This window comes from Hemicordylus capensis, chromosome 6 (assembly GCF_027244095.1).
Source record: "Hemicordylus capensis ecotype Gifberg chromosome 6, rHemCap1.1.pri, whole genome shotgun sequence".
NCBI classification, from domain to species: domain Eukaryota; kingdom Metazoa; phylum Chordata; class Lepidosauria; order Squamata; family Cordylidae; genus Hemicordylus; species Hemicordylus capensis.
In genome coordinates this window covers 57,632,013-57,649,176 of record NC_069662.1, presented here as the reverse complement: position 1 = coordinate 57,649,176, position 17,164 = coordinate 57,632,013, and the positions used below count along the sequence as shown (strand labels likewise).

The 17,164-nt window shown below is 45.4% G+C and overlaps 1 protein-coding gene across 1 annotated transcript in view; it reads left to right on the top strand.

Moving 5' to 3' along the window:
- LOC128332038 (rap1 GTPase-activating protein 1-like) overlaps positions 1–15,822 on the top strand; it is a 29,762-nt gene extending 13,940 nt beyond the window's left edge. Inside the window, exons 5-6 of the mRNA XM_053266257.1 lie at positions 3,212–3,328; positions 15,658–15,822. Coding sequence (XP_053122232.1) covers positions 3,212–3,226 — 15 coding nt within the window. The 3' untranslated portion in view covers positions 3,227–3,328; positions 15,658–15,822. The remainder of the gene's footprint in view (positions 1–3,211; positions 3,329–15,657) is intronic.
- Positions 15,823–17,164: the final 1,342 nt, after the last annotated feature.

Here is a 17,164-nt window from a genome sequence, read left to right as displayed (position 1 = left end):
CTCCCTCTATCTAGTATACTAGAGTCACAGGGCAAGGGTTGTGCTGAACTTGACTGCCTTATATCCTAATATTGTGGATGCATGGTTGGGTTTTGTTTTGTTTGCTGCAGGGTGGGCCGCATTCAGAAATGCAATCCTCCACCTGCAGTTTAAAGTGGCATAATTTTGCCACATCAGCACGAACAAAAGCGAAAAATGACTCACAAAGAAAAGTAGCATAAACAAAATAAAGCCCCTTGAACTAAACTAGGTACCCCCCTCTACGATAACTGAGCAATAACTGAAAACACGGGAACAAAGAATGAACAGAACAAGGACAGGCTGAAACATGAAAGGTTGAATAAGTCTTAAGTACGGACACTGTCTGCGATAGGCAATGTTGCTGACAGTGTTAACTTAGGAACCGCGTCGGCTTGATATAGGGCTCGAGATAACCAGCAGCCAATCAGGCTTTCCTGACTCAGCATTTCTATTGCCTCTTCTGTGAGATCTTGCGGTTGCGTGTCTCCCACTGAGCCTTTCTCTTGAGATGTCTTCTTAACACAGGTGAGATTCCAGCTTCCTCCTGATCAGTCTCCTCAGCCCTCATCTCTGCCAGCTGTTCAGATTGCTCTGTCTGCTGCCGCCCCAGCTCAGCTCCAGAGTCTGTTCTCACAGCCAAATCCTGCTGCTGTGCCTCTGAGCCTGTACTCCCAACCGGGTTCTCCCGCTCCTCCTCTGACTCTTCTGACTCAGAGGGCTGGGCCATGACATTGCCCCATGTATACCTGCCTGCCTTTGGTATGTCATCGAGCAAAGCAAAGCAAGTGTGAAAAGAGATAAAGTATTGCTTATTCTACAAAGATATTCTAAAGTTGCCTGGACACATTTGTTGGTACCCATAGAAAAGATCATAAATAATTGAATTAGAGTGATTTTTCAAATCAGCTGATTTCTTTAATTAGTATCACACATGTCTCCAATTGTGCCTCCAGTCATTCCGCCTATTGAAATGGAGAAAAGCAGCCACTCTGCTGTTTGCTATCATTGTGTGTCCCACAATGAACATGGACCAGAGAGAGCAAAGGAGAGAGTTGTCTGAGGAGATCAGAAAGAAAATTATAGACAAGCATGTTAAAGACAAAGGCTATAAGACCATCTCCAAGCAGTTTGATGTTCCTGTGACAACAGTTGCAAATATTATTAAGAAGTTCAAGGTCCATGGGATTGTAGCCAAGCTCCCTGGACGCGGCCACAAAAGGAAAATCGACCCCAGAATGGGCAGAAGGATAGTGAGAATGGTAGACAAAAAGCCAAGGACAACTTCCAAAGAGATACAAGCTGAACTCCAAGGTCAAGGTCCATCAGTGTCTGATCGCACCATCCATCACTTTTTGTGTGACAGTGGGGCCAATGGAAGAAGAGCCAGGAGGACTCCACTGTTGAAAGAAAAGCATAAAAAGCCAGACTGGAATTTGCTAAAATGCATATTGACAAGCTACAATGCTTCTGGGAGAATGTCCTTTGGACAGATGAGACAAAACTGGAGCTTTTTGGCAAGTCACATCAGTTCTATGTCCACAGATGAAAAAATGAAGCTTTCAAAGAAAAGAACACCCTACCTACTGTGAAACATGGAGGAGGCTCAGTTATGTTTTGGTGCTGCTTTGATGTGTCTGGCACGGGGTGCCTTGAGTCTGTGCAGGGAACAATGAAATCTTCAGACTATCAAGACATTCTGGAGCGAAACGTATTGCCCAGTATCAGAAAGCTCTGTCTCAGTCGCAGGTCATAGATCCTCCAACAGGATAATGACCCAAAACACACAGCTAAAAGCACCCAAGAATGGCTAAGGACAAAACATTGGGCTCCCATCATGGCCCCACAGTCTCTTGAAGTGTGCATACTTCATTAGTGGGGATGTCGGCCACTGTATCTTTCCCAGTCAGAAGAAAAGCAACTGGATAGAATGTTTTTGATCAAGCAAAGGGCCTATAGGGAAGGCGTTAATCACCCCCTCCCTCAATGCTACTGCTCTGATCAAATTTAAATTAGGAACATAGGAAGCTGCCATATACTGAGTCAGACCATTGGTCTATCTAGCTCACTCAGTATTGTCTTCACAGACTGGCAGTGGCTTCTCCAAGGTTGCAGGCAGGAATCTCTCTCAGCCCTATCTTGGAGATGCTGCCAGGGAGGGAACTTGGAACCTTCTCCTCTTCCCAGAGCGGCTCCATACCCGGAGGGGAATATCTTACAGTGCTCACACATCAAGTCTCCCATTCAGATGCAACCAGGGCAGACCCTGCTTGGCTAAGGGGACAAGTTTTGCTTGCTACCACAAGACCAGCTTCCCCCCTTGGCAGCATTAAAGTAAGAGAGATTTCTCTTGCATCACTTCTAATTTGACCCTCCACTGTGACAGTGGAGTCTACAAACCAAAGTTGCAGCTGGCCTGCCTTGCTCTCCAAGAGTAATGCTCAGTTTTAGTTGCAAAGCTCAGTTTTAGTTGCAAAGAAAGTACGTGTGTGTGTGTGTGTGTGTGTGTGTGTGTGTGTGTGTGTGTGTGCATCCCTTCTCCTTAGAGTCATGAGGGCTGGAATATCTAAATCGGATCCACCTTCTATTATGTCAAACTTGTGTCTTGTCTGACTGTCCATGAGAATGGATGGGGAGCAGTACAAAGCCAAATTTCTGGCTACATGTAACAATTTCTGGCGTACTCCTAACGACTAGGGTGCATTTGCCCTTCTTCAGCTTAGTTGGAAAGAACAAATGGACAAAGCCAAGAGAGATTTAAATGACCTTTAAACAAAACAACAACAACAACCCTCTTCCCTACCAGTCAGGTTTCCTCTCTCTATGGTACCACTAAACACATAATTGCAGAGAGGAAATGTGACTATGTGGCTCTTCTGACAGATTAGCCCGTATCAATACTGTGGTGTCTCACAAGCAGAGAACTGGAAATTGCTGTGATGTTTGTAGTGCAAGGAATAATTATAGAAAATTGTGCTGTTTGCTACAGAAAAGGGTCAAGAATCCTTGAGATCACTAGTCAAACTAGTGAAAGGGGGAGTCATTTCTCTGGCCTTGAGCTTCTGGAGAATCTAAATGGTCCCTACACAGCCTGGGCTGGAGGAGCGTCTGCTGATGAGCCTTATAGAAATTGCTAGCTCTTTTGGAAGGACTCCTGGCTCTATGTAGTAAACTGTTTCTCATTTCTCCTTAGCAAAGACGTTGCTGAAAGAATACAGAAGGTACTGGAGAGTCCAGGACCCTTCTTTGACCTCAAGTCAGATGGTTCCTCCAGTCCCAGTTCCCCAGAATTCCCTAACAGGAAGAGCAAGTGAGTTCAGACAAAATATTGCTGTGAAGGGAGAGGCTGGAAAAGGTTTCAGTAGAGCATAGAAAAATTGGTCATCCCTACCGTGTTGCTACCTACCAATACAGAAGACATTGGCTGACATGATGTGCAGCCCACCAGCCTCTGTAAGGATGCGTTGTGGGGCTCTTGCAGTCGCAGACTTCAAAGGAAGCTCCAAGGTTGCCCTGAGGCAGCATCTGCGGAAGCTATGTTTCCCCAGGTTTCCCCAGTTGGCACTTCCTCTCAGGGCTGCAGAGCCCCACAGTGGATCCTCCTTATGGAGGTGGTAAGCTGCGCACCATGTCAGCCACTGAGCATAGTAGTTAGAGGCTTGAGCAGTTCTGCTCTGACAGAACAGGCTTTAAGATCTGTATACAACAGGAAAGCTTTGTTGTAGAGATTTGCATGAAATGGATTTTGCATTCCAAGCTCGGAATGGAATGCAAAATTCCTGGAAAGTTCTGTCCGAACAACCAGTCGTGTCAGTTGTTCCGACGGAATGACCCTGTTTTGAGTCAGAACGCTCCGAGCACCATTTTCGACTCCAAAATGGTGGTGCTGACCACAAAAATGGCTGCCATGTGTGTGCAGAGGCCAGAAGAGTGCCATTTTGCTTGAATGTTTTGAGCTCGAGTTATTCTGTTCTGAGCTCATTTGAAGGCACTCTGCTCTGAGCTCGGAACACTTGAAATGGCTGGTTCCCAGTCAGAATGATCCATTCTGCATATCCCTATTTCTCTTTGTAAACCGCCCTGAGCCATTTTTGGAAGGGCACTATAGAAATTGAAGAATTATTATTATTATTATTATTAGTAGTAGTAGTATTAGTATTATTCCTACGTTGTTGTAAGGGAATGTAACATTTTTTGATCCTGTGTTATTACAAGGGTGATGACTGGGGCTCCTGAGCATTCTGGGGAGCCTCTGAGCAATGTCATTTTCCTTGTAGGAAAAACCTTGTGGAAGGGGATTATTTCAGCCTGGCTAAAAAGCCCACACAGATCTCTACAGAAACCACTTGCCCCACTTGTTACCCCTGCTTACTTGGCAAAGAAGCACCTTTTAACATGGTGATTCTCTTTATTTAGCAGGGGGAGAGTAACTGGCCCTATCCACCCTCCAGCACAGTACTTCCAGTGACTGTTGCTGCTGTCTCTCTTAAGGAGCAGCAGCAGAGAATCAAATAAATGCCTGGGCAAAAAGGCAAGATTTGACGTTTTTTTCTAAAAGCTGTGATCGAAACTGAGGAGCGAAAAGCCACCGGGAGAGCATTCCAGAGTCTGGGGGCAGCAACAGAAAAGGCCCTGTCCAGCGTGCATGACAACAGTGTCTCCCTCATTGTCGCCACCCGGAGCAGAGCCCCCTCAGATGATCTCGTCAAGCGGGCAGCAACCCTTGGGAGCAGGCGGTCCCTCAGGTATCCCGGGCCCAAACCATTTAGGGCTTTAAAGGTCAAAACCAGCACCTTGAATTGGACCCGGAAACAAACTGGTAGCCAGGGCAGCTCTTTCAAAATGGGTGTGATGTGCTCCCACCGGGCAGCTCCGGATAAAATCCTAGCTGCCGCATTTTGCACTAGCTGCAGTTTCCAGATGTTCTTCAAGGCAGCCCCACGTAGAGCATGTTACAGTAATCCAGCCTTGACGTGACTAAGGCATGGGTAACTGTGGCCAGATCTGCCTTCTTGAGAAAGGGACGCAGCTGGTGCACCAGCCGAAGCCGTGCAAAGGCACCCCTGTCCACCGCCTCCACCTGAGCTTCCAAAAGCAGAGCCAGGTCCAGTAATACCCCCAAGCTGCGTACTCGTTCCATTCAAGGGGAGGACAACTCCATCCAGAACCGGTAAAATCTCCTCATCCCGATTGGCTCTCCTACTGACCAACATTACCTCCGTCTTGTCTGGATTCAATTTCAGTTTATTAGCCCACATCCAACCCATCACGGCCTCCAGACCCTGATTCAGGACATCCACTGCCTCCCTAGGATCAGGTGACAAGGAGAGATAGAGCTGAATGTCATCCGCATATTGCTGACAACTCCGTCCAAGTCCCCGGATAACCTCTCCCAGCGGTTTCATGTAGATGTTAAACAGCATGGGGGATAAGACTGAACCCAGCGGGACCCCACAGGCCAATGGCCACGGAGCCGAGCAGTAGTCCCCCAGTACCACCTTCTGGACCCTCCCTCCAAGAAAGGACCAGAACCACTGCAACACAGTACCTCCGATTCCCATACTCGAGAGGCGGCCCAGAAGGATACCATGGTAGATGGTATCGAACGCCGCCGAGAGGTCCAGCAGAACCAACAGGGACACACTCCCCCTGTCTAGTTCCCGGCATAGGTCATCCACTAGAGCAACCAAGGCAGTCTCAGTCCCATATCCGGAGCGAAAGCCAGATTGAAAAGGGTCCAGATAATCCGTATCATCCAAGACCCTCTGCAGCTGGGACACCACCACACGCTCTATCACCTTGCCCAAAAAGGGCAGATTAGAGACCAGTCTATAGTTGTTCAGGTTGGAGGAATCAAGGGAGGGCTTTTTTAATAATGGTCTCACCATTGTCTCCTTGAGGCATGATGGCATCTTGCCCTCCCTTAATGAGGCATTGATAATCACCTCCAACCATCTACCTGCCCCCTCCCTGGCAGCTTTATTAGCCATGAAGGACAAGGGTCAAGAGCACACAATGTCACCCGTACACTGCCCAGCATATGACAGCAGGAGGGGTGTGTGTTCCATTTCATAATTCATGGGACTCCTCAGATCTATGGAATTTCACTGTACATACATGTCTATGTATATGTATGTGACTGTAGGGGACCAAGAGTCAAGTAGGCTAAACCTCTTGGCAGATGAAGTTCATTCTCTAAAGACAAAGTCTGAGACACACATGATAACATATGGGACAATTTTGAAACTCAGTTAAGTGGACTAACAAAACAGAAGATAGTTGAAATCTAATTGACCTATCTAGTCAGTGGGTCAGGAATGTTGAGCAGGATGCCAATAGTGGGGCCCAAAGCCTCTCCTGGAAGCCAATCTCTTGATCAGATGCAAGCTGGGCACATCAAGTTGGAGACTTTTACATATTAAGTAGCCACTCTGGCAGATGGGTGGGGTGGGTGTACAGCTCTGCCAGACAGAAGCCGGAAGGCCTTGACAGCAGGTCAAGCCGGCACTCCAGCCTGCCCCAGTCTCAAGCCAGTTAAGAGGCAAACCCACACCAGGGTAACCAAACTAGGGTCATGGGAGGTAACAGGAAGTCCAAGGCCATTCCATCTGCCTTGCCAGGGCTCACCAACTGGCCCCTCTGCCTCCTGTGGAGCTTCCAGCCTAGATGAGGAGCAGCCTGCTTGTTTGCTGCCAAGTTCTAGCTGGCTGGTTGCCAGCCCCCAGATTGCTGAATATTACCACCTGTCGCCTGCCCTGGGAGCTGCTTGTGGGAGGAGTGGCTGTTGGGGATTGTTGGTTTAAAAGCAAGGAGGCCCGCCAAAGGTGTAGCCATCGGGCCGCTTATAGGCGGCCGCCAATGGGGGTCAGCCTTTGGGGCTGGGCCTTTGAGGGTGGGACTGAGGGCTGGAGGGTTGGGCTGTGCCAGGCCTTTTGCAGGTATGTGTTTGGGCTCTCTTGAGTGGGATGGTGCTGGGGGTGCACCCAGCGGTTCTAGAGCAGCTATTACTGTGGTGGGGGGGGTAGAAGAACTGGCACTGGCAGAGCAGCTGGCCATTACAGGGGAAGAGAAATCAGTAATTGAGTAACTGTTTCCACTTCCAACTGCTTTGTCAACTCTCAGGCCTCGGGGAGGCCAATATCCTCATTGAGGCTGGCTTGTCATAGTTGTCAGCAGCCATGACAACTATGGGCCTATCCCAATTAGTTTCAGAACCAGCTCATGTTGCCAGCCACGCACTCGATTTGGTCTTTTGTTCGGATCAGGGGGGTGTTCCGTGGGTGGGATATCCTGTGGCTTCCCCATTGTCATGGATGGTCCACTTTCTGGTAAAGGTTGGTCTCACAGCCACAATCCACCGTGCAGGGGTGGTGGACCTATTCGGATGGTCCGTCCAAAAAGGCTGCTGGACCCAGTAGGATTTCCAAAGGCCTTGGAGGATTTTGATGTTGGTGCGATCAGTGATTCTGTTGATGCCCTGGTGGGAACCTGGAACAGAGAACTCATCAGGGGAGTAGACACGATTGCTCCTAAGCATCCCTTCCCAACTGCTTCAAAAATGGCCCCTGAGTACACTGAGGAGTTGTGGGGGCTGAAGCAGTTGGGTAGGCGAGAAGAGCACAAGTGGTGGAGAACTCGGTTTGTATCACACAGGATGCAGCATGTGACCCATTTGAAGACTTATGCGGTGGCGGTGCAGGGAGTGAAAAAGATTTTGGTCTGCGTGCATCACGACTGCAGGTTCGCGCTCAGCGGAGCTATCCCGGATTGTGAGGAGTTTGGTTTCTGCTCCTTCTACCTCAAATCCATCCCCGGGGTCGTTCTGCTGTGATGCTTTTAATGGGTTCTTTGTGAACAAGATCTCCTGTATTTGGGCCGACTTGGACTCCACTATTTCTTCAGGGTCTATGGAGGAGGTGTCCAGTGATCCCTCTTGCAGTATTAGATTGGATCAGTTTCAATCGGACTCCTGAGGATATGGACAAGCTGCTTGGGGTGGGGTGGCCTACCACCTGTTCTCTGGATCCTTGCCCAACTTGGCTGCTTCTATCTAGCAGGGAGATTGTTGGAGGTGACCTAGTTAATATAAATGCATCACTGAAGGAGGGTAGGGTGCCTCCTTGTCTGAAGGAGGCAATGGTTAGACCACTTAAGAAGCCTTCCCTGAACCCCTTAGTGATAGATAGTTACAGGCCAATCTCCCTTGATTGGGCAAGGTGATTGAGAAGGTGGTGGCCGGCCAGCTCCAGGCAGTCTTGAAGGAAACTGATTATCTAGGGGATAGCTCCCAAAGACAAGACGGACCCAAGATGGTGTCTGTCCAAAGCTTGATCCATCTGAATACATCATCATTCACAACAAGCCAGCCAGGTAGTCCGGCAGTACAACTCCATATTAGGCCATCAGGCTTACAATACTACCATTGTTAAAGGAGTGCTTATGCAGCCTCTAGGAGGCAGTTCAGATACCAGCATCATCACCTCTCCTGACCAGCAGGCCAGAACAAAGCAAGGCATAGAGAATGCATATTATGTTGCAGGTTGCAAGGTCTGCTTAGTATGAGAACCAAAGCATACTAAGCAGGTTCTTTCCCACTGACATACGTTCAGGAATACAAGATGGAGGGGACTCTCTTCAGCTACCATCCAAATGGTGTAGCAAGAGCTCAGTTCTCCATTAACGACATACCCTAGGATCAATACATAGAGATCAATATGAAATGCTTAGATTCACAGGTTCAAAGGCTGCAGGGGTGCCGCTTTAAGAGTGGGGAAGGGTACACTTACCCCTCCCACCACTTCCTCCTGCCGGGGTAGTTTGCTTAGAAAGCTCATTGGGGCAGCAGCGCATCTCCCTGCCACCCCATTGCCCCCATTGGCCGGACGTCCCTGATGTGCCTGCGCGCACCAGCATGCACACACGCCCACGTGTGCAGGAGGGTCAGGGACTTCCAGCCATATCCGGCCAACGGGGTGGCAGGGAAGTATGCGGCCACCTCGATTAGCTTTCTAAACAAAGGACGCCGGCGGAGGGAAGTGGCAGGAAGGGTAAGGGCACCCTCCCCCACTCTTAAAGCGGCACCCCTGCCGCCTTTGAACTGCCCCGCCACGGTTCCGTGCGCATCCCTCATCCTAACTACCCCTCTGCACTCTGGGACAATAAAATCCTAGGGTGCAAATGCTGTGCGTGGGATAAGCTAATCATCTCTCGTTCATTCAATATTCCTGATTCCACTTGACTGCCTTGTCCTTGCATACCACACTTTCCCTTGGATTCTAAAGCACGTACTCTTCCATATCACCCCTCCACACACGCTGCAAAACCCTGTTTAAACATTCAGATGATCACCATTTACACCTGACATGTCTGCATATCCTTGAATGACCTAGAGATGGGTACTTTCGTGACAAGGCTTCGTGACAAGGCTCCAGTCTTATCACATGTAGAAGGGGTGCTGCTGGACTGAGGTTCATCTGAACCAGTTCTGTCTTTTAACTGGATTGTTAGTTCCGTGTTTAGGCATAAAGTGCTCCCACCATAATTTTCCCTGACTCAGATATTTATTTCAGAAATACATATCTGTCTGCAGACTGTAAAATACAATATTTAAAATAATATGAAAATATGAAAATATTTATAAATAATTGGGGGGGGGACTTTGATTGAAAACAATCTTAAGCATACCTAATGTTTCAGGCTACCTTTGATTGAATTATTCTGCTTCTCAAAATAATATATCTGTTTGCCTGGAATACAGACTAGGATAGTGTATATCCGTGGAAATGGCAGAAAACCCATCGATATTTGTTCTAGCTTTTTGTTTTCTCGGAAGTCTTTCTACATATTTTTGATGTGTGCTACTTGTAGCATCACAATGTTTGCTTTCCCCTTCAAAACTTGACAAATATCGATTTCATCCATTTGACCGCTGAATGTACACCAGCCATGTTGATTGATATACACTTGATTATACCAGTCTCTTAAAAGAGATTAAAACTGGTTGTTGTTTTTTTTAAATTGGGGGGAAATCCTAATGATACCTATGTTTTAGAATATCTCAGGGCTTCCGTCCTCTATCCTACTCCCTTTGAGTGCTAATCTCTAGTTCCACAACACTGTGGAGTTCTGCAGCCCAATCATGAGATGCAACAGTTGGAACTGGGAAATCACACCTGAGCATGCTGGGAGAAGGGGGACGGACTTGAGCTACTTGAAAATCACCTGAGATTTCCTGTCTATCAGGAGCAAGGAGTGGAAGTTAACCCTTTGTGAGCCGTGACCTCCTACTTGGAGGGAGAAAAGAAGGCACTTGGCTCTTTTGACACCCTCCCCTTCCCTAGCTCGCAAACAGGGCCACGTCTGATGTCACTCAGGGTGTGTGGCTGGGACACTAGGTGTGGCCCCTGATTGGTGGTGGTCCGGGTTCTTCATATCCGTTCGCTCAATGGTGGCTCTGCCCCTGATCCAACTACCACTTCCCAACTGCACTGATAGTTAGCTGAGAAGTGCTGTTACCTCTCGCTGCACTTGTTGGAAGTGAAGGGCTTTGCGCTGTCTCTTGCCTCAAAGACAGTGGAGGACAGACTAGTGAGTCAGAGGACTAGAGGGTCAAGACATTGGTCATCCGTTCTCTACTGCTCTATCTCTTTGAAACTGAGATTGCTACTCTCAGGGACACTTCCTACCTGCCTGCCTTGTCACTTCCTCTCTCCCTTCCTTCTCCCTTGCAACATGCAAACTCCTCTCTCCCTGCACCATGTGTGCAGAGATGCAGAATCCATCTGCATCCAGCTAGAGAGATAGAGATCCTATCTCTTCACTTTCCTATCTAGAATGGAGTTCTCTAATCAATACTCCTGATATTGGTTTGAAACTATGAACTGGCTCCAAGTTATTTTACTCTCAGCATACACGCATGCCTAAGCAAATTCCGCTGTGTTGTGCCTCTGTGCACTCTGCTCTCATGAATAAGGGTTTCTCCTTCCAGAGGGAATTCCCAACAGCACTGGTGATTCCTTGCTGCGTATGTCAGCTTGATTAATTTCATGTGTTACATTATTGTGAAATAGAAAAGAATAGAAAACATTACACAATTGAAACAATATAGGTCTCAATATTCTACTACCAGAAATATATGACTACCCCACTTAATATGTCATCCTTTCTTTTTATCTATAATTCAGAAATCTATTCAACACATTGAGATTATTGTTATTCCTTCTTATCCACCCTTCTACATAAGAGGTAAATTTCAAGAAGTTAATAATACCCTAGCTATTATTTTTCCCATTATTTAATAATTGGAGTTGCTTTTTGTTTCCAGCATTGAGCTCCTAAACTCCTAGCTGTCACAAACAAAAGAAAACTAATCTGTACCTCTTGTTTTCTTCCCAGTTAATCCTAATGGCCCAATACTTGATGTTTAGAATCTAGTGGAATAAGAACGCTCACTATCTTTTGGATTCTATCTAGTCATGGTTATGTTTTGTTAATTAGACGTTTGTCCATGTGGCGATCCTGCGGGAGTGTTGGGCGGGGGGGGGGGGCAGGAACAAAAAGGAGGGAAAGGAGAAGGAGAAAATGGAGTTGTTTCTGAATAAAGACTTAGTTAAATCTACATAAGATTGTTTTGTGTTTACAAGGGAAGCAATTTTAAAGTATTTGGTGAATTTTGAGCCAGCTATGCATGGGAGCCTGCAAAGCTTGTGACTGTCTCTGCATCTTCATTTCATTGCATTACTGGGCTGACATTCCTGAACGACTGCATTCTACTCTTGGGAATGCAGGAAATACTCCTGGCATTGCCCTATATTTACAAACAGCACAAACGGAGTTAGCTAGATTCAGAAAATGAAGCAATGATCCACAGACAATCCAATTATGCCCCTAAAATATATATTAATGGAATGTATGCCATCGGGTTGGTGTCAGGTATAGTGGAAAGAGTGGTTAACCTGGATCAAATCGACCTGGTTTAAGTTGCTGCTCTATCAAGTTGCTTGCTGAGTCACCTTCAGCAAGAGCTTTTTCAGGGAGCATCTTCACTTTGGGAGGGTTAGTGTGCGGCCACATATCGGCCCAATTAACCCAAAGTGCCTGAACAATTTCAGAGAGCACTTCACACACCATTCAGGGGTTTTCCTCCATATTGGAACCTAGCCCGGTTTATGTCCAGGGTTAAAAACTCCTCTTCTTACATCGGCATATCCGTTATGCCCCCAACTTGCAGTAAAGCCTCGTGGTAAGGCCTGCTGTCTAAAAAGCCTCCCGGATGCTTTCCAGACTGGACGCTACAACAGGGTCACTCCATGTCCATTAATTGTCCTTCCGCACTGCCTGGGTTTCTGCATCGCAGTCACTGCACTGTCAGCAAGGTGCCGTCCACATTTCCAAAGCCTTCTTTCAGGTGTTCTCTTTGCAATACAGCGCTACCACCTTGTAAATAGAAAGCTGTATTTTCCCAATGCAAAAGTTTCATGCAAGCTAGAAAAGACTGCTCCCCTGGTGTTGGTTTTGTGCAACAACCGCTATTTACGAGTTCAAAACAATATTGCCAAGCTGAAGTCAACTACCGCTGTTGCGTGTGGATTCTATGATAGCAAATGAGATTTTAAATGAGACACCATGAATCCACTCTAATATGTTATCATAGAATCCACACTCAATACCTCAGAAACAAGAGAACCCCGTACCCCATGGGTTAGAAACCCATAGGGGTGGTTGGCACCCTATGTGCACTACACCACCACTCGCTCTGGGCCACCCCAGCACCCCCCAAGTGCACTTATGGGGCTGCTGAAAGCAGCATTATGAGGAAAAACCTTAAAGACGCGTAAACTTCAACAATTTACCAAAAAATCACCCTTCTCCCCAATTCCTTTCAAATAATTCAGGTATCTTCCTTGCCCACCCTAGGAACTACCACCCACCACACTCCACTCTACGACACCCCTTTCCCCCTGATGTGAATCTATACATTTGCTGCAATCCTAATTATTCTCTATGAGGAATTCAAAAATAATTTAACAATTCACCAATAATCAGAGGAGTGTCCAATTGCCTTGGGATTTTTTGGGTGGTAGGCACCCCTATCTGTCTACCACCCACCCTGCTTTTGTGCCACTAGGTGCTCCACAATAGGGGATATGGACTGGTTCGTGTCCCATTATAGTCTATGAGAAAAATAATTAAAAATATTTAAAATATTCATAAAAAATCATAGGGGTATCTGATTGCTTCAGTGTTTGCAAGGTTGTTGGAACCCATGGGTGCTACACAATAAGGAATAATGGCCTGGTTCGAGTCCCATTATATCCTATGAGAAAAAAATAAAAATAAAATTCAAAAATTCATAAAAAATCGTACGAGTGTCCGATTGCTTTGGGGTTTGGGTGACAGGTACCCCTGGGCGCCAGCTACCATCCTAGCTAATTTGTGAGATCTGAACCAGTTCGGTTCAGATCCGAACCGGTTCGGATCCGAACCGAACCAGAGGGTGGTTCGGACAAAACCAAAACCGAACCACCCCCTCCTGGTTCGGACCCGGTTCGGATCCGAACTGAACTGGATGAACCGGTTTTGTGCACATCCCTAAAGTCAACTACCGCTGTTCAGCGGGTGATCTGGAAAATGCCCTGGGAGCTTTCCAGATGACACTCTGTTCAGCAGTAAAATGCTTCGGCTTCAGGATCATTTTAAAAATGAAAATAGCTTGCGCAACCCTCCTACAACGGGAAAATACAGCTATTTATTTGTGATGCACATGCAACGTTGTAGGACTAAAACAGAAGGATAAAATCCTAAAGAAGTCATGGGAAATGTGAATGGCACCTTTCTGACAGCACAGGGTTTGCAGTGTTGAAACACAGGCAGTACGGAAGCACACTTAACAGACAGTAGTGACACTCTTGTAGTGTGTCATCTGGAAAGCACCCTGGTCAATTTCTCTTCCTCTCAGTCTAATTTTTCTTGCAGCATTGTTGTGAGGATAAAGTGGAATAACCCTGTATTCTGCACTGAAGTCCTTAGAGGAAGAGCAGGCTATCAGTATGAGAAATAAAGGAGGAAAAATTAAACATTTTCTTTGAGAAAATGAGTTTTTTCTCTTTTTAAAAACAGGAAGCAAAGCACAGATGTCGTGGAACATGAGCATAAACGAAAGTATAACTAGCATGTTTTTGGAGAAGTTTGCCAAGTCTTTACTCCAAAGAAGAGAAACTTGAGCTACTAACTATTTATTCCATGTTATCCATGTCAGTGTTCAAGACCGTGTTCCAAATGACTGGTATATGAATGAGATGAATGAGATTTTCTCAATCAAAGGATTTGATAGAAGGTTTGGATGGCATTCATATCTGTGGTATGATAAAAGTAAAGTGCATAAAGATTTTCTTAATCACTATGTGAGAAGGAGTCTAATGAGAGTGTGGGTAAAATATAAAAAATGGTTGGAATTTAAAACTCCATGATGGCTATCTCCAATTGAAGCTTTAGCATGTAAAGAGATCAATATGCAACCTGAATGGGGTACCTATAGGGATTTGTTATGTTTCCAAGAAAAGGGCTGTAAGCAAAAAAACCTAACTGAAGTACAAAATCTGGTTAGTAACTGGTTTCAGTACCATCAGTTCAATGAAATCGATAAGAAGGATCTTAAAGTTGGATTTGAGGATCAAATGTCGAGATTTGAGAAGGAGCTGTGTGAAAATGCGGAAAAATTAGTTTCTAAGATGTACAAGCTGCTGCTTCTGGAGGAGACAAGAGATGAAGTGGTTAAAACGACTATGATAAAATGGGCTCAAGATGTGGGTCATAATATAGATATGGCAGCTTGGGGAAAACGATGGGAAATGGATTTAAAGTTTGCCACATGTTATACTTTAAAAGAAAATGATTATAAGATGATGTACAGGTGGTATTTGACACCCCCAAAATTAGCATTAATGTATAAAAATGTTCCAAACAAATGCTGGAAATGTGGACACTGTGAAGGAACTTTTTTTCATATGTGGTGGTCTTGTGCGAAGGCAAAGGCTTTCTGGGATATGATATATAATGAGCTGAAGAAAAATTTTAAAATGACATTTCCTAAGAAACCAAAATCCTTCCTGCTGGGAATAATGCAAGGAGAGTTTTCCAGAAGAAATTTAACAATTTTTATGTATGCAACCATGGCAGCTAGAATAGTATATGGGCAGAAATGGAAGAACAATGAAATGCCCTCCAAAGAAGATTGGCTGATAAAAATTTTGGAATATGCTGAGATGGCAAAACTTACAGTACTGATAAGGGATGAAAACCTGGCATGTTTGAAAGAAGATTGGAAACCATTCTTACTATACTTAAAGAACTATTTCTCTAATATCGATTTTTCAGCAGGGTTTGCAATTTAGTAATAATAGCAGGTCGGGTAGAGTAAAATCGAGTTTGTAATGTGTAGGATATATGCTGTTTTGAATTATTATAGCAATGGTTGACTTGTATAGTGAATGAATCGCACAGACTGGTGAGCGGGAAGTCAATAGTTAAGATATTGCAAAAGCCAATAAAATTTTAAAAGCAAGAAAAACAGGAAAACAGCACTTGTGATGTACCATATGACCTAATTTCAACTTATACAATAAATCCATTCTTTTATAGGTTGAAGAAAATGTCAGTTAAGAAATGTTGTTAGTTTGTACATTCCATTACAATTAAAAGCAACATACCTATCCAGAGAGAGAGAGAGAGAGAGATTTTCTCAATCAATGTTTGCTGGAGAAAAGTATGTGGATTTTGTCTATAAAAATAAAAGCTATGCATTGAATAAAAATTAAGCAAGTACCTGGATTATCTGTGCGTCTGAAAGATTTAACAGATTCCATTCAGATTGTCTGCTGCTTCAAACTGTCATCAAGATGCAAACAAAATATGGGAGTTCAGTCAAAGCAGAGTTGTCACAAACAAAAGATGCTTTTCATCTAGAGGTGTTGCTGCAATTCATATTTCCTTCAGAAATATGGGCCCTGGGAGCTCCTAATGCTCACTTCAATCATTTGAATCTGAGGCAGGCATTTGAATCTGAAGGGGAATTTTCCCCGTCCTTCCAGAATAGGCAACTTCTAACCCCAATAATTGTTTGAACTTGCAATCAAACTTGCAAACCAACCTTGGCTCATGTTAACACCTAAAGACCTGTGGCAACACCAGGTCCGATCTTCATCCATGATGCAAGCTTCCCATTTAAAAATGTCAATTCTGCTGGTTAGCAGAATTCTGCGTTGTAAGCAATGGCTCAGAACAAATCCTCAAACCTAACTTCATAGTCTGAACAATCCAGCTAGAAATTGGTTGAGATAAGGTCTGCAGACCTCTGTGGGGTTGACTGTAGGTGAGGAATAAAGCTGGGGATCTCCTAAACCTAAAGGAAGGTGCTCAACCACCCAATCCCTGATTTTCACCCCAAACACCAACACAAAGTAGCTTGTGTCCCTGCTGAGGAAGTACTGAGGAAGTACTTGGGGCATGGATAGCAAAAGAAAGTCAACCACTAGTTTCAGTACCCCCCAAATAACTTCAAAATCTTTTAAACTCTCATTTTGTGAACTGCAGCTGCAGAATACCTCACAATGATAAGACCTAAGAACTCAGCACAGTTTCACATAGGACTGAAACAAAAGAGTTCCCAGATGGTCCTCATTATCTGCGGTTTCAACAACCCTGTATCCACATATCTGCGAACGGGTCTTAGAGACAAGGTTTCTTTAACCGCAGGACAAAAATAGACTAAAATTCACCAATTTGTTGTTTTGAGGGGCCAGAAATGACCCAGAAATTGCTTCCGATGGCATTTCCGGCCACTATTTTACAGGGCAGAGCCATTTTGTGTGTGGAAATGGGGGGTTTGGGTGGGCATTGCAGGAGACCTGGAGAGCAAGGTAGAGTACTTTATTTCTCTTATTTACGCCCCCCCCTCCATTATTAGTCTTTTTTGGTGTGTAGGAACCTAACACACAACCTCCAGTGATTAACCCTCTACTTCTAAGAAAATGAGGCGATTCTTACAATTGCCAAAAAGTGGGCTAAGGGAGCCTAGCCCAACTTTTGGCGAGCATGAGAACCACCAGGCGAGCCCAGTGTCCTCAAAGCGGGTAACCCGCTGACGGAG